Consider the following 17,789-nt stretch of genomic DNA (forward strand, 5'->3'; position numbering starts at 1 on the left):
CATTACAACGCCTCTTTTTACATCATGAAAAATAGCTAAAAGCAGTAAAAATAAATGATAGAACAACACCCTGCAACAAAATACAATATAAGTATCGAAAGTCACTATATTCGACAATCGCCCCCCAACCTGCCAAGTTGGTTTAGCTACATACAAGATAGCAGAATGTAAAGACATAACGACTTACCTTTAAGTGTGGCGGTTGTAATTTCATCCAGCTGTATCCATAGCTTGACTTCACTTGAATCCACAAACTGGAACTCACCAAACAATCCTGAAAACAGCAGCAGTTTGCGTTGCTTGCCCATATGCATATTCCACTCGGCGCTCTTCTCGTTTTTTTCGGTAACGGTCTTCTCCTCCGGGGCGCGCAGTACATATGGACTATACCATCTTCTCCCAGAAAGGCGGGTGGGGGGGGGATGTCATCAGCCGAAAAAAATACTTTGCATTTCCCCAAGTAAATTTTAATGAGTAAGGACTGTTTAAATAGATTACAGTCAATATTTTATCTACGTACACATGTCATGTAGGGTAATGATTATTTATCGCAGGCACACAATTATGATAAGAAGCCCGTCTTACCCCCTAATGGACTAAACCATATAATCTTGGGTTCACGGGAAAAAACGCGGTTCATCATGGGACAAAAAGCCGGGCAGCTTAGTTCAGACAAGGGTACAGAAAATGATTTGGCGCTGTGTTATTTGCTTTGTTTTTGTGGGTCTAACCCTCAAATCTTTACTGAGTCATATTAATTCTGCACATAGCCGTAGTCCAGATTTTCGTGTCATTTGCGGGATTGATGGTTGTGTCAAAGAGTATCGAGTTTACAACTCTCTTTGGTATCACATTCGAAGAAGCCACTCTGAACACCTTGACAATGGAAGCAGCAGCAGATCACGGAGCGGGAGGACACTGACATCAAAACGGTAAGGCTGTTACTGTTACTATTATTATTTTATTCATCTGTCAAATATTCTTAAAACATGTGGAAAAATATAAAATATGTATGTGAATATTACAATACTACATATGATAATATCTAAAAAACAGAGTAAATCATTTATTGCTTATTCATCCTAGCCTTGAATTGTTAGATACTTTTTCGGATTTAGTAGCAGACTAGCATGTGTCTGTATGGGATTGGATAGTAAGACAACAAATCACAAACAGCTAAGGAGGACTTTTAGCTCACGTTAGTTTAGAAATCATACGTTCAACCCCAACCAGCAGTAAAACTGTGACTTCAGTTTACATTTACTATAATTTATTTTCCCCCATGTCACACACATATTTCCTGTGAACAAAAGCCGTGCGAGCAGCTGTTTGTCCTTCTAAAAATACAATATAGAGCGTCCAGTTCGTTCATTTCCGTTCTGATGGCGGCTGCCATATTTGTTTACAAAGATGCTTCAGTGGTGCTGCCCTGTCAATCACCACATAAAGCCCGCCTCATTTCAAATAAACGACTGTCATTTGCTACTGGGCAAATACACAAAACTCAGGAAAAAAAAACAGGATCACTTAAAAGATTGTTTTTTAACTGTTTCACTCAAAATCAAATCTGACAAATGTATTTCACAATAATTAAATATCTAAATGTTGTAGACATGACTTGACTGTCTATTACAAAAACACATAATATTTATTTCTTACTTGAATCTTTACAAATCCTGTCCAAAAATATTTGAATGTTAGGTTAAAGTGATGGAATTTTGCAAATGTGGATCTTACAGGGTAAATGAACTGAAACCTGATAATATTGACATTTTTTCCTTGAAAAATGAAAATACGCAAAATACTTTACAGTTAATTTTCTTTTTCTCATCTAATCAATTATTCAATTCATCCTAATTGCAGTTCTACAAGAAGGGAGCCCCCATCAGTGGCAGACAGAAACACCAGCAACATTTGGACATGCAGGCCTGCTGATTCAGTGGTGGAAAACAGACACCAACTAACAGAGTGTACAACATTGGAGAACAGAGGCCAACCAATGACGGATGCAGCGGTGGACAACAGAGTACAGTCAGTGGAAGATGCAACGATGGAGGATAACAGAGTGCAACCCTATCCGGAATGTGACGATCCTGAACATTTTGGAACTTTTGATAGTAATGTGTCATTGTACTCCGGTTTCGACAATGGTCTCCATACATCTCCAAAGCACCCTGCACTGTCCCAGACCAATGACGATATTCTGAACATCCCGGCGGCTTGTCCAAGTGAGCTTGCAGATGGCTACCCATCTGGCCAACCTAAGGCAAGTCTACTGATAGTTTTCTTCAATGCACAATAACATGCAATTAAGTAAGTACATACCTATATTTATTTCCCCCTTTTTCCCTGAAGGATGTCCAATGCTGCAATGTTCTGACAAGACAAGCTACTGCTATTGTGCTGACTGCCAGAGAAAAACACCATCTTTCACAGGTTTGTCTTCATGCAAAATTATTATTATTATTATTATTATTATTATTATTATTGTTATTATTATTTTTATTAAATTTTTTTCAACAAATGGTGATAGTTATGTTTTTAATCCAAATATAGAAACATATAGGTGACAATAGTTACTTCTGTTGCATACCATGCATTGCATGCATGTGCTTTCAGTTTTACTGTCTGCTTGTGTAACTTATTCTCTTTGTCCCAGCCTGCATGGACATAAAGGCCACATGTAGCCCTCCTATCTCGTTTTTTTTTTTTTTTTTTTTTTTTTTTAACTACACATACCCTCTGTATTTGCTTTCTTTTTCTGTTACACCACTGATATATATATCAGAGATATAATATTTTAATGGGTATTTTCTTTTCTTGCTCAACACAATCTAGATACACATTTTATAATATTTATTTCCCCATCATTCAGATTATAAGTTGAGGTTACCTGGTTGTTTATCATAGAGTTACTCATACTATCATTAATCCTTATAAAATGGGGTACCTAGTCTATTGGGGGGCACACTACAAAATATTTTTTTATCGTCAAATACTGTGATCTAATTTATTGTCATTTCTGGTTTGTTTTTCAGAGTGGTGTAAATGATGTCTTAGTGGCAATGCAGCAGTACCAAGCTCTCTTGGTGAAAAATCTGAGAAGTCAGCTGCAAACAGTCTTCCAGCAACATCAAGGAAGTGGACTTGAAAAGGAAGCTATGGAAGTATTTGACCAGATCGAGGACCCATTTGCCTCTGTTTCAACAACGTACAGGCAGGATAGTGTGATTAAGGAGAATTTCAATTTTGTTGAGTCACAGGAGATTTCTGTTGGGTATAAAGCTTGCATGGTGAAAAAAGGGAGAAAAAGACACCTTGCTACAGTGCCCAAATGTTTTCATTATATACCCCTTATCAGAAGTTTGGAACAGTTACTATCCCATCCAAAGGTTTTGGCAATGATAGATGAGCCACAGAAATACAGTGGTGCGTATTTGTATGACATCAGTGATGGCGATCTCATGAAGTCACATTCTTTATTTTCTGTTCGACCTTCTGCTTTACAGATAATCCTTTACTCTGATGAAATTGAAATTTGCAATCCACTTGGGTCTCATGCCTCCAAAAATAAGTTGCTAATGTTTTATTATACTTTGGGGAATATTAATCCTAAATATCGATCAAAACTAGCTGCCATTCGCCTACTTGCCATTGCCAAAAAGAGTGAGCTCTCTGAATGTGGTGTAGATGGAATCTTGGGAAGGTTGCATGAGGATTTAGTAATGCTATATGATGGAGTTACAATTCAAACAGGGAATGGTGAACGTGAAATATTTGGAGCATTGGTTTCAATATGTGGTGACACTTTGGCTCAGCATGAGGTTTGTGGATTTAAAGAGGGTGTTGGTTTTGCTTATAGTAAATGCCGGCAGTGTGAATGTTCATTTGAGGACATGCAAATCCATTTCGATGAGGATAACTTTGAGGGAAGGACAATAGAGAGACATGTCCGGCAGTGTAGCAACATTGAGAAGGCCAGCACAGAATATCTCAGAAACAGCTTAAAAACAACATATGGTATCAATAGAAGAAGCAAGCTGGTAGATTTCCCAGCCTTTAACTTGATCCAGCAAACACCCCAAGACATGATGCATATCATTCTTGAAGGGATTGCCCCATTAGAAATAAAATGTGTGATGAAACAGTTAATTCTTTTGGGACAACTAGACTTGGGATGTCTTCAATACTGCATTAACTGGGTTTTCCCTCTCTCCACTTGATATTAGAGAATAAACCAAGCCCTATCGCTTTACAGCACATTGGCCTCCAGTGATAATAAGTTGAAGCAGTCCTCAGGGCAAATGATTGTACTCCTAAAGATACTGCCATTTCTGATTAATACAGTCAAAGATACTGAATACTATGCAGTTATTGTTGAACTCATAGAGATTGTTCAAATATTGTATTGCTCCTATTATTGGTCTACAGACAGTTAAACAAGTTGAAAATACTTATTGAACAGCACTTAAAACATGTGAAGAACATTTTTCCACATAACACAATCACACTCCAAAACAACATTATTTGATTCATGCTCCATCACAAATTAAACTGCTGGGACCAATGGTTCGTCACATGTGCATGAGATTTGAATCAAAACACTGCTTTTTTCAAACAATGGGCTTCAAAAAGTCAATTTTAAAAATGTCTGTAAGTACATTAATAAGGCATAATCAAATGTTATGATGTTGTCAGAATGTAAGTAGTTTTGACCACCCCATTTTTTTCAAATGGAGTGTGCATTGGGACCAACATCAGAAAATAAGCAATATGTCATACTTAAAAGAAAAAGTGAAGACCTTTCTTGGAAATGATTGAAATAAAACATGCAGTATCTGTTAAATGGATAATTCTAAATGGCAACAAATACATGCAGGAGAAGTCATTAATTGTGAGTGCTGTTAATTCTAATGATTTACCAGAATTTGGACTTGTGAGAAAATATCTACATAATAAAATTCATCACTGTATTGTTTTGAATTTCAGCAGCACGATACTATTTGTTTTGACAGAGATTTCATGGCATAAAAATAGAGATTCCAAACATGGCACAAGCAAAACAACTGATATCTGCTGATAACCTTGTAGGACTTCACTCCATTTTTTACAGTTTTTCTCACAAAGATATGACATATGTCACTACAAAATATTACCTGGGGTGATGTCATTGGACTACACAAAGCCTCTCTCTCTCAACCCTATAGTGCCTAAGTGGCACATAGGGCTCATTCCACTTCTACAGATTGCCACAGTGTTACCACTCTTGGCAGTTGGTTTGTTTGGCATCTTTGTCATCCCTCCAGCATTCACTTCCATGGAGTTACAATCTTTGTTTTCAGACTTGCTTTTAAAAGTTCAGATTTTGGTTGTGACTTTCAGATGAGTGTAGATCAGTGTATGGTTCTGTTAATGTGAAATGTGAAGCTTGTTGTCAGTGTTGACAGTGAATAAAAACAGATGAATTCAAACTTCTTAAATTGAGAACATGTGCGATTTGTCTTACTCTTAAAATAAGAAAAACAATCTTGTTCCTCTGCTGGGATTAAATGTATACCGTTGTTGTAGCTTATTACTAGTAATTCTAGCTCAATATTAGCTGTAATATCTTATTGAGAAAAAGCTAGATATATTTTCTTAAAATTAGACTCATTTTCTAGAACAAAACTTGCTTGTCAAGATTATTTTACTTTTTAGACAAAAAATAAGAACAATTTTCCAGAAACAAGACTTTTTTACTTTCTTAAAAATCCTTTTTTGCAGTGTACAGGAAGCAGAATCTGGTCTGGGCTGTTGGTTTCATAGATGTGGTCATGACCTCTGATTGCTCATTGGCTGGAATGTCAGCAGTTTGATCACATCACAAGATGGTCTCTAGTTATGATTGTTTAATGTTTGGTTGATTTTTCTTAAGTGGTTAATCCACAGATCAAATTTTGGGAAATAAAAATCACAGCAGTAGAATCAGAACAGACAGACTGAACATTAGCTAAACCTTCCTTAGACAAACAGCTGTTTGCTTAGTGTTCAGGTGTGTTCAAATTATATGTGAAGAAACATAAATTTTGATATTTAGTTTTTTTTCTGTGATATATACTGCATCATGAAAAAATACAGGACTTTTCACCAGATGACTTATATCCCTATAGCTGCAAAGAATGAATCATTCTACAATGGTTGGAGAGACTCTGAAGGAAATATGGAAGGAAAGATGGAAGGAAAGAAGGAAGGAAGGAAGGAAATATATGGAAGGAAGGATGGAAGGAAGGAAGGAAGAAAGGAAGGAAGGAAATGTGGAAGGAAGGAAGGAAGGAAGGAAGGAAGGAAGGGAGGAAATATGGAAGGAAGGAAGGAAGGAAATATGGAAGGATGGAAAGAAGGAAGGAAGGAAGGAAGGAAGGAAGGAAGGAAGGAAGGAAGGAAGGAAATATGGAAGGAAGGAAATATGGTAGGAAGGAAGGATGGAAGGAAAGAAGGAAGGAAAGAAGGAAGGGAAGAAGGAAATATAGAAGGAAGGAAGGAAATATGGAAGGAAGGAAGGATGGAAAGAAGGAAGGAAGGAAATATAGAAGGATGGAAGGAAGGAAGGAAAGAAGGAAGGAAGGAAGAAAGGATGGAAGGACAGAAGGAAGGAAATATGAAAGGATGGAAAGAAAGAAATATGGAAGGAAGGACAGAAGGAAGGAAATATGGAAGGAAGGAAGGAAGGAAGGAAGGAAGGAAGGAAATATGGAAGGAAGGAAGGAAGGAAATATGGAAGGGAGGAAGGACAGAAGGAAGGAAATATAGAAGGAAGGAAGGAAGGAAGGAAGGAAGGAAGGAAGGAAATATATGGAAGGAAGGATGGAAGGAAAGAAGGAAGGAAAGAAGGAAGGAAGGAAGGAAGGAAAGAAGGAAGCATACAGGCAGGAAGATGTGTCTGAAAGAGGAAGTGATGTTTCTGTGGACACACTCCATGCTGAAGGTCTTAATGCCAGATCTCCTAGATGGACACACTTCTAAAGACACACCACACCTCAATGTTTGGGGAGACTTTGTGGGCGGAGCATCTGCACAGAAAAAACTTCTTTTTTTGGATAGCAGTCAGATCTGTATTTACACTCGTCTTACAGACTTTAATGGTGCTGTTTTGGGTCAACACCATCCTTTTTTTGGTGCCCATAAATGAGGACAACAGGAGGGAGAGTGCATGTGAACAGTGACCGACCCACATAAAGTCTTGACAGATGGATTTTAATGCTAGCAAATGAACTGTGCTACAGCTCCCATGTCGTTTTGTGTTTGTTCTCATCAGTTCGCTGGAGTGGATGGAAGCAACACTGAGGGACGAAACACAACCTGCTGGGTATCTGTGCTGTTAAGCTGCTTTAATATTTGGTTTCACTTGCATCAACATTCAGTGATGACATTAAATAGTAACTGTGTTGGGGATAATAAGGTGAAGTTTCTCTGAGTCATACAGCAGTTAGCCTGGAATAGTGCCAAGCACAAGATAGCCGCCGTCACTTGGTGGGGCGTCGCTCTGTGAGGAGGAGCAAAGTTTCTCTGCTCGCAGTGTTTAAGGACAATCACATAATAAGGGGTTCATAGCCTGAGCTCGTTGGCCACCTTGGAGGCGATGTTTTTGAAGGCTATGGACGTGCCGGAGATCCTTTTAAAGCGCACCCCGTTGAGCGAGAGGCGGGGAAGTTTGCACACCTCTATTTCCCACTGGACCAGGCTGTCCTGCCGGGCGTCTCCGTGCACGCAGAACAGCAAGTAGCGCTCGCGCTGCTCGTAGTCACAGTTGTTGGCATCCAGAACCCTGCGGATCTCCTTCATCATGTCCCCTGGCTCCATGGAGGACGTGGTCTTCATGCTCCAGGTGAAACGCAGGGAACGAGGCTTGGACTCCCGACCCTCCTCTTTGGGCTCGCCGGATAAACTCCTGCGGGGAAGGAGAGCAAACAGTCTGAGGGGGTTTATGCTATCACATGGAACTGTCAGCCAAATGACACCAAAACTTTTCACTGCCAGGCCAGTCTGTTGTAGAATGGATCTTTAGATCTTTAGTACCTCTCCCAGCTCCATCACTGACCTTTTAGTGCTGTATTCACTGGTTGAGCTCTTTCACAAGGATCTGCAGTCAATGACCTCTTAAGTCTCTTCTTAAAACCTACTTTTATCAGATGGCATTTCCAGATTTTACCTGAGTTTGTATTAGTTTTTATACACCAAATGGTCTTTTATCTATTTTTATCTCGCTGCCTTGTAAAACACTTTCTAACTTGGGTTTGAAATAGTTTTCTATAAAGAGCATCATGTCAGAATCCCAGAGGCATATTTTTATATATTTGAATTGTGCTAAAGCTTTAGGCACTAAAAGTAAAAGATGCTATAAATGATTTTTCAATAAAGTTCTTCTAGTAAAGCGATATTGGTGCTTTTCCATCAGCACCTACTCTGCTCAACTCTACTGGGTTTGTGAGGTTTTCCATCAGGATGTAGTACCTGGTACCAGGTAATATTTTAGTTCCTACTGGGCCGGGGTTCCCAGCGAGCTGAGTGGAGCCAATAATGTGACGTCTACAGAGTGCAGGACACTGATTGGACAGGGAGTGACGACACACCAGAGCGACTCCTTCACCTAAACCAAACCTGCCATTTTAAAAAAACTCTTAACATTGACGGTGCGCATTGCTCTTCATCTGACAAAAAGCCATAGACGGAGCAGCAGGGTTGTTGCGTTTGTGTCGCACACAAATAATGTTAAGGGACTTCCGGGCCGCCTTGCTATGATGACTCCACCCACGATGAGGTGGTACTCAACTAGAATGGAAAACCACCTAAACCGAGTCAGGTAGAGTAGGAGCTAGTGGAAAAACGCCTGTGAAACGCACCGTGTTGCATGCTGGTTACGTTGCGTCGTGTCGCCCCAGAGCTCATTTGCATAAAGTAGTTTGATTTCTACTTTATGCAAATGTGGGGAGGGGAGCAGAGGTTGTAAAAATCTAAACTAGCCATCGTTGAACTAAAACCAGGACAGATTCAGGAGCTTATTTCTCGCCTCAAATGGTTTCAGAAGCATTTTTTGCTGAACATTTTTCATATTAAAAGAGAAAGTATGCGACTGAGCCGCCATGTTGGTCTGGTTTGAAATCCAAAAGCAGACTAGACCGAGTTGAAGCGTTTGTCCAATCAGGGGCAAGATAGTTGGAGAAGAAGGTCTGCAGGAGTTGAACACAGTTCACCAGAGGGGTAGTGATTGAAAAATGGTAAAAAAAAACGGAAAAAAAAGTTATTTTGATGATTTAAAACAAGTTAATTGAGGAATACGTAGAGTGTTGAATAATAAAATTAATTCATTGCAAAGATATAGCAAATAAAATCACATCCAGGTCACTTTGGACTCATGCTGTGCAATAAAGGGTTAAAATAAGAAGAATCATCAATGTGGCCAAAATTGTGTTGGAATACGAATCTGAATTATATTGAAATCATCGTGTTAAATTTACTTTATCATACTATATTTCAGTAAGTTTGTTTCAGCACAAAGCATTTGTGTTGATTCAAAGTAAACAGTTTATGTTGATTCTGTAAGACGCTGCTACAGCAAATACTTCTGACTCCACCCATGATGAGGTGGTGCTCAACTGGAATGGAAAACCACCTAAACTGAGTCGAGTCGAGTTGGTGCTGGTGGAAAAGTGCCATATGTGATGTGAACACCCATTCCAAGCACGTCTGGAGAATTTCACTGAGTTCTGTGGTTCAGTTTGTCTCAGTGTCTCTTCTAGTGATTCCAGACATGATGCTGAGATCAGGACTCTGTGGGGGAAAGAAACGTCTACACAGGACTGTTGGAGTTAGGAGGCCAGATGTTCCACAGCTGTGACTGACCTGCGTACGAACTTGGAGGTGATCTTGCCGATGAGGGAGGTGGAGGTTCCCCGGTGAGGCCTGGCCAGGGATGCAGCCGTGTGCTGGGAGAGGCTGGGCGAGGCCGGCGGGCCGTTGTACGTGGCGGGGCGTCGGTCTCGGAGCTGAGCGCCGTGGAAGGTGGAGCGGCTGGAGGAGCTTCGGGGGAAGCGGGTGCGGTCCGGCGTGGTGGTGCTGCTGCTGCTGGTGACGCTGAAGGCTGAAGGCGACGATGGAGGCTTCTGGGAGGAGCTGCGGGTGGGAGGAGAAGACGGTGATAACACCTGACGTAAAACGACAGGTGGATCGAGATGTCTGACACGATCAATGCTCACCTCTGATACTCGGCATTGTCATCGATGGGGGGCAGGCAGGACTTCATGGGATGTCCTGACGCTGACATGGACTTGACGTGACGAGGACGTGTGGAGGAGACGGTTGCCCCAGGCGACGGGGAGGGGGAGGCAGCAGGTACCTCAGGTAGACTGAAACACAGATCGATTAGCCATCGATCTGGAGGACAAACAGCAACTGATCAATGGAAACTCCCATAATGCATCTCACCTGCTGTCCTTCCCATTGGGTACGGCAGGCGAATAGCGTTCGGTGCTGCTCTTCTCATAAACATACGTGTTCCTCCGAGTCATGCTCTGGAACACACACAGTTGGTTTAACCAACACTGACAGTACAAAGTGCTGCTAGCGCCCCCTACAGGCTGCAGGGTTCAATACATCTGAACAAACCCTGAGTCCACACGATCTAACAGCTGCCATGAAAGTTCAACTGTGTTTGGTCTTCATGGAAAAACACAACTATTACACAAAGTCAGGGCTCATAACTGACACACAGATCGACCATTTTAACCCTCCTGTTCCCTTCATTTATGGGAACCAAAAAATATTGTTTCCTTGTCTGAAAAAAATCCAAAAATTCAGCAAAAAAATTCCCCCCATTTCTGAAAATTTGCAAAACCTTCAGGAAAAAAAATCCAATAATTCCTTAAAAATTTCCCTTAAAAGCATTATTTAAAAAAAAATCCCCAAATTTGGCGAGAAAATTTTTGTACATATTTTCAAAAAATGACTAAAAATCTTCCAAAAAAAAATCCTAAGAATATCTAAAGTGATTACAGATATTTCAGTAAAACTTCTCATATTTTCTTTAAGAACATTCACATAAAAATCAACCAAAATGCAGCAAATATCGCTGGATTTTGGTTGATTATTTGGTGAATGTTCTTAAGAAACATTTTTAGCATTTCTTTTTTTCCCACCAAAAAATGTTCAAAGATTTCCCAAAAATGTTGAAAATGTGGACATCAGAAGTTTCAGTATGAAAGTATATATTTTTTTCCACATTTTCAAACTTTAAAATGGGTCAATTTTGACCCGCAGGACGACACGAGGGTTAAACAACTGTCCTCAAATACATCAAATGGAATTGAATTTAAATGTTCAAACTGACTCCAGAATGTTGCACACTGATGTAAACTTCATGGTGCCAAACTGGAGCGACTTCAGTGTCAAGTGAGGATTTTGGGAACGAGGAACGACCATTTAAGACAACTGTCATAAAACATTAAGAGTCTAACACGCTGAGTTGAGCTGAAAGTTTGTCCTGAAGGTGGCGCTAGAGCAACAGAGTGAATAAAGTCGCAGCAATGAGACTGCAGGATCATCAGGGGCGTTTCAGTCTGACACAATCAGCCATGGTTTGAAAGGATTCAACATGAGCCAGTGATGAATGAACTCTGGGGCTTCATAGATCTGCTTCATAAGAGTTCTACTGGAGAACTGTGGATAGTGTCATCTGTCTCGTGATACTATAGGTCCAATACACCGTTTGACCTTGAACTCTAACCCAGGACCTGGTTTGGGGTAAACCCTGATCCTCTCACCCCCGAGGCGGTGGCTGACTTCCTGCGGTCTGGAGCTCCCATAGGCGAGGCCGGGTCCTCCTTCCTGTCGCTCTCTACGCTGTTGGCGTGGCAACGCTTGGTGTGGGACACAGGCGGGGGGACAGAGGGCGCCACTGAGACACAAAACACAGAGAGCCTAAAGACGGATCCAGGAATAGCAGACTCCAGGGAGAGTGTATTATACAGTATTTACAACAGTGTGAACACAACAGTCTTCTTGTTTCTGATTGGACACAAACTCACCGTGGTCGCTGAACCGCCGCTGCTTCTGATTGGTCGCTGCGCTGCGAGAGTGGGCGGGGGACTGACTGGACCCGTTGATGTCGCTAACAGGTCGTGATCTTTGAACCAGGTTCCCACTGGAGAAGGACTCAGTGGAGACTTCAAACTAATGGACAGAGAGACAACAGATGATTGGCTCATCTACTGAGTGTATAGAAGCTGACATTTTGAGAAATTAGATAGTTGTGGAGCTCAAAGTTGGATTTTTTTATTCACTCAACATGCTAAGCTAAGCTAAACCCACACTTATTTAGACAACGATCTGCTACAACATTTAACTAGCTGCCTAAAATCATGCAGGTTCCCCTCATGGCCCTCAGCAGCTCAGGACCTCTAAAACTACTAGCACCTACTTGGCTCGAGTCGGTTTAGCTCGTTTTCCATTCCAGTTGAGCACAAGATACTCTCCGTCCTCCAACATGGTCTCCAATAATCCAGCGGTGGAGTCGAGGCCACTCTCCCTCCCATTGCTCACCGGTCGGTGCCGTAAATGGCGTCCATTTGGCTAAACCACTTCCAACACCTCTGGTTTGACCCACTCCGACTGTTGTGGTCCTTGATGGACCAATAGTCACTTTGCAGCTTTGTCAGCTTCTCCCAATACTGCTTCATTGTCCTGCTGTATCCGTGGGTGGAGACCTCCTGATAAACTTTCTCCATCCAGCTCTCTCTGGATTCTTTGGTCCGCCACCAAAGACAGAAACGTCTTCATTCGCCCACGGTACAGGTCTGGTGTGTCATCACTCCCTGTCCAATCAGTGTCCTGCACTCTGTAGACATCACGTTATCGGCTCCACTCAGCTCGCTGGGAACCCCGGCCCAGTAGGAACTAAAACAGTACCTGGTACCAGGTACTACGTCCTGATGGAAAACCTCACAAACCCAGTAGAGTGGAGCCGGGTAGGTGCTGGTGGAAAAGTGCCATAAGGGTGTCTCATGGGGTCTGGCACTAAGATCTTTGGATCCTGTGGGTTCTGGGGTGAGGCCTTTGCATGTGCTGGATGTGTGATCTGACTGGGATCTGGGGAGAATGAAGGCCGGGACAACTTGGGCTTCCAGTCATGTTCTTCAGGTCTTCCTGAGCAGTTTTGTGGTGGTAGTGAGGGAGGTTGCTGGCATTGACGAATCTCATTGCTTTTGTCTGATGTCTGTAGCAGTATTTAGGTGTGTGGTAATGCTTAAAGTAACATCAAAATTTCAAATTCCAAAGAGACAAAACAAACCTCAGCAGCTTTCCTCCCCAGCAGCAGATAGGTTGCAGTCATTTCGTTGTATTTCTGACCGTCCAGCGCCTTCCTGACTTCGTCCTGAGGAAAGCCCATCGTGCCCATCAGTTCTGATGAATCGGAAAGAACAGAGTAGACAAAGACATGCCTTATAGTTTACCGTTGTAGTCGTTACACATTTTTCCATTAACTATCGAGTAACTAGGGGGTTTCACATTCAGATCTATGGAGCCCAGATATGCATGAAAAAGTTTGGCTGCTTATAGGACAGTGCAGGATGAAGGTCCCCAAACCTAACAATGGTCCTGAGTCTGTGCTGCCATATGTGCTGAAACCTGTCAGCGGGTTTGAAAGCCATGTTAAAACCAGAGAGAATTTTTACATTTTCACCACTTTGATGGCCCAAATCCAAGCTTCAAATCGTGATATTTCGTCAAAATCCCTTCATTTAAACATCTGATTCACAAATTTACCAAAAATAAACAACAAATACAAAAGGAAAAAACTATCACAGCCATCATGAGTGAGTCGGCTGTAGTATTTGGCTGAACTGCAGGCTGTGTTTACACGGAGAAATTTGATCAACAAAATAAACCTTAGAGATAAAGAGTTTGTAGAAGTGGTAAAAATGTATAAAGTTAAAAATCTATACCAGGGGTGTCCAACATGTGGCCCGTGGGCCAAAAGCGGTCCTCCAGAGGGTCCAATCTGGCCCTCAAAGTGTAAAAATTCCAGAGAAGACATTAACTGCAGATTGTAAATTAGTAAAACTATAAATTTAAAATCATTTCTAGACCATGACAAGTTGTTTTGATCAGAAAGTAAAATACTAGATCATTGTTCATTGTTCTTTTGTCATTTTGTGTCTCATTTTTGTAAAATTTTGTCTTGTTTTTGTCTGACTTTCATCTGTTTTTGTTGTTTTGTTCCTCGTTTTTGTCATTTTGTTTCCTTCCTGTCTCGCTTTTTGTCTTATTTTTGTCATTTTGTGTTTTGTTGTATTCGTTGTTTCGTGTGCTGTTTTTGTCGTTTTGTTTTTTGTCTCGTTTTTGTCGTTTATCCATTTTCTTGTCGCTTTGTAACTCGTCTCTTCTTTTGTTTTGTTTCGTGCCGTTTGTCAAATTTTTTGTCATTCAGTGTCTTGTTTTTGTCACTTTGTGTCTCATTTTTGTAATATTTTGTCTTGTTTTTGTTGTTTTTTGTCTGACTTTTGTCGATCGTCTCATGTTTTTGTCATCTTGTTTCTCATTTTTGTCGTTTTGTTTCCTTTTTGTGTCACTTGTGGTTTTTGTGTTATTTTTGTCATTTTGTGTTTTGCTTTATCCGTTGTTTTGCGTGTTATTTTGTGTTTTTTTGTCTCGTTTTTGTCATTTATCCATTTCTTTTGTTGCTTTGTAACTTGTTTGTCTAATTTTTTGTCTCTTTTTTGTTTCATTTCGTGTCGTTTGTCTCATTTTTTTGACGTTTTGTGTCTCATTTTTGCAATATTTTGTTTTGTTTTTGTTGTTGTTTGTCTTTTTTGTCTGACTTTTGTGGTTTTGATCATATAGTAGAACTGGTCCGGTCCACTGGAGATCTAACTGGGCTGAATGTGGAACCTGAACTAGAATGAGTTGGACACCCCTGGTCTATAGCATGTAGAGATTTCAGTTTTTTCCACTATTGTTAACACCTCTGGATACTTTGAAAACATGTTGATTCTATTTTTGTAAATAAATATCCAAAAGAATTCAACAGATTTTTCAGCCTTTGCCAAATGAATCGTGGAAATGTAAGCTTTGTGTGCGTCTGACCGATGCGTTTGAGGTCGTTGAGGTCTGGTTCTGGTTCGGTGTATGGTTTCAGCTCCTCTTGCTCATAGCCGACGTTCATCCATCGATCTTTCATGATTTGCTGAGAAACAGACAAAGAGGAATGAGTAAAGCTGTTTCATTTCAGTTGAGCTCAATTCACTGTTATGTACATAGTCCTGATACACAACAGATATTATCTCATAGCACTTCACATAGAGGGGTGAAGACCTTAAATATGTTCGCCTTTGGATTCTCTATGAGCATGCGACGGTGGGAAGGAACCAAATGTACCTAACAGAAACAACTTTTCTTTATCAAAGCTGCATCACTTAGTCCATGGACCAGACCAGATATTGGAACCACGTCAGGAGACCAAACCTAAGTGGTACTAAAATGTACATTGGGTTAATTTAAGTACATCAGGATGTGAGAGCCTTTCTACACTGGCAGCTTTATCACTTATTAGTGAAACGGTCACATTCACCATAACCGCGTTATTGTGCAGTTCATTTAAATCTCACCATCTGCAGAGATCACATCTAATATGAGTCAATAATCAAATAAAACTGAGAGAACAGCTAATATATTCTAATAATTAAACATCAGACCCAAATAAATGCATTTCTTGTTTGTCTGTACTTTCTTTTCATGCTTATTTTTTTGGTCAATTTGAGTCTTTTTTGTTATTTTGTGTCTTGCTTTGTAATTTTGTGTCTTGTTTTTGTAATTTTGTGTCTTGCTTTTGTCATTTTGTATCTTGCTTTGTCATTTTGTATTGTGCTTTGTAATTTTGCATCTTGTTTTTGTAATTTTGTGTCTTGTTTTTGTCATTTTGTTTTTGTCATTTTGCGTCTTGTTTTTGTAATTTTGTGTGTTGTTGTCGTTTTGTGTCTTATTTTTGTCATTTTGTGTCTTGCTTTTGTCATTTTGTTCTTGTCGTTTTGCGTCGTTTTTGTAATTTTGTGTCTTGTTGTCATTTTGTGCCTTGTTTTTGTCATTTTGTTTTTGTTGTTTTGCGTCTTGTTTTTGTAATTTTGTGTCTTGTTGTCGTTTTGTGTCTTGTTTGTCATTTTGTGTCTTGTTTTTGACGTTTTGTGTTAGTCGTTTTGTGTCTTGCTTTTATCAAAAAATCTGTGGATGTTCTCAGTCATCCAGGTCATAAGTCTCAAGCAAGCATAAGTTATGGCAACTGGACTAACCTCGTGTGAGTCGAAAACGTTTCACCTCTCATCCAAGAGGCTTCTTCAGTTCTGAAAGCCTGGTGGGGAGTACCAGATATTTATCCACCAGGAGGGTGGTTGGGGGTCACCTGACTGCAGGTGGGAAAGAGAAGGAGGTGCAGCCATCTTTCCCACCTGCAGTCAGGTGACCCCCAACCACCCTCCTAGAGGGCTGGGAGGGGTAATGACCGCCCATCAAAGGCTAACGACTCACATTAACACCTAACGAGTCTGTTGGTTTCGGGTCTTTGTCCACTTGTTTTTGCCACCACCCTCCTGGTGGATAAATATCTGGTACTCCCCACCAGGCTTTCAGAACTGAAGAAGCCTCTTGGATGAGAGGTGAAACGTTTTCAACTCACACGAGGTTAGTCCAGTTGCCATAACTTATGCTTGCTTGAGACTTGCTTTTATCGTTTTCTGTCTTGCTTTGTCGTTCTGTTTCTTGTTTTTGTCACAATCTTGTTACCATAGCAACGAAATCTTTCTCAGACTCAAGTTTGCTGTAGTATTGTTCTGTGTTGTAAAATTATTAATGCAGATGATGATGTGTAGCACTTCTTACTTTTTCATAATGAGGAATAATCCCATGGAATTCGAGTTTTGGTTCAGACCTTTTCATTATGTCCATTAAACCAGTGATGACATTTATTAAGCTGTGAGTCTGCAACAGCTATCATATCAAAATGCAAACTAGAGACATACAGCAAGTTAAAAATACCAAAAAGAACTGGTCACCTTGAGTGGTACCGATACTGGAAATGTTGGGTGGACTAACTGTTGTCTATTGTGTTTTCTTGCCATCTTCTGTCATCTGAAGCAGCTTCAGAAGGGGCTGATTTTGTCAACTAAATTTAGTATTTTTTGGTGAGACCAGTCGTACTTGTGGATGGTTCAGGTCGCTGGTCGAGACGCTGGTTTTACCTGCAGGCTGCCTCGTTTCCCCGGGTTGAGGACCAGCAGCTTCTTCAGCAGGTTCTCACAGTCAGTCGACATGTAGAAGGGAATTCGGTACTTCCCTCTGAGAACACGCTCCCTCAGCTCCTGCACACGCACAGAGTGACAGGGTTTACGTAAGTACGTAGTTTTCTGAAATATTTAGTTTGCACATGTAAACATCTCGATTTCAGAAACCCCAATAAGGCCTGATCTAGGTTTAGCTCCTGGGATCTCCTGAAGAAAAAGAGTGTTATGAATATGATTGTATTTTATGATTAAATGTTCCTATTTGTTGTAATACTATATATCTGTGTGGTGTATAACCCATATGAAGCTGTGCTCAGTAATTTTCCATTAAGAGCTGTAAAGAGGAACCAAGGTCTAACCAGCAGTGAACTACAGATAACACATAACTCATGCTGATGTTTCTGTATAAAAGCTACGCCGTTTCTCGCCTTCATCGGTCACTTGTCCAGATTATGTTCTGTTCATGTCGACTCCTTGCTGCAATCA

The 17,789-nt window shown here is 40.7% G+C and overlaps 2 protein-coding genes across 2 annotated transcripts in view; one reads left to right on the top strand and one right to left on the bottom strand.

The window, feature by feature from the left end:
- Positions 1-555: 555 nt before the first annotated feature.
- Positions 556-4,223, top strand: LOC118469167 (uncharacterized). Its single transcript, XM_055010363.1, has 2 exons — positions 556-2,436; positions 3,039-4,223. Exon 2 carries the CDS (start codon positions 3,066-3,068, stop codon positions 4,221-4,223), a length of 1,158 nt encoding a protein of 385 aa, XP_054866338.1. The 5' UTR covers positions 556-2,436; positions 3,039-3,065.
- Positions 4,224-5,873: 1,650 nt separating this feature from the next.
- The window catches only part of LOC111571194 (serine/threonine-protein kinase MARK1-like), a 34,463-nt gene continuing 22,547 nt past the window's right edge, over positions 5,874-17,789 (bottom strand). Inside the window, exons 10-18 of the mRNA XM_023274277.3 lie at positions 17,262-17,381; positions 15,118-15,217; positions 13,322-13,434; positions 12,060-12,204; positions 11,796-11,929; positions 10,462-10,547; positions 10,233-10,382; positions 9,880-10,149; positions 5,874-7,927 (exon numbers count right to left, since the gene is read on the bottom strand). Of these exons, the coding sequence (XP_023130045.2) occupies positions 7,585-7,927; positions 9,880-10,149; positions 10,233-10,382; positions 10,462-10,547; positions 11,796-11,929; positions 12,060-12,204; positions 13,322-13,434; positions 15,118-15,217; positions 17,262-17,381 (1,461 nt within the window). The 3' untranslated portion in view covers positions 5,874-7,584. The remainder of the gene's footprint in view (positions 7,928-9,879; positions 10,150-10,232; positions 10,383-10,461; positions 10,548-11,795; positions 11,930-12,059; positions 12,205-13,321; positions 13,435-15,117; positions 15,218-17,261; positions 17,382-17,789) is intronic.

Source organism: Amphiprion ocellaris, chromosome 4 (assembly GCF_022539595.1).
Source record: "Amphiprion ocellaris isolate individual 3 ecotype Okinawa chromosome 4, ASM2253959v1, whole genome shotgun sequence".
Classification (NCBI taxonomy): Eukaryota; Metazoa; Chordata; class Actinopteri; family Pomacentridae; genus Amphiprion; species Amphiprion ocellaris.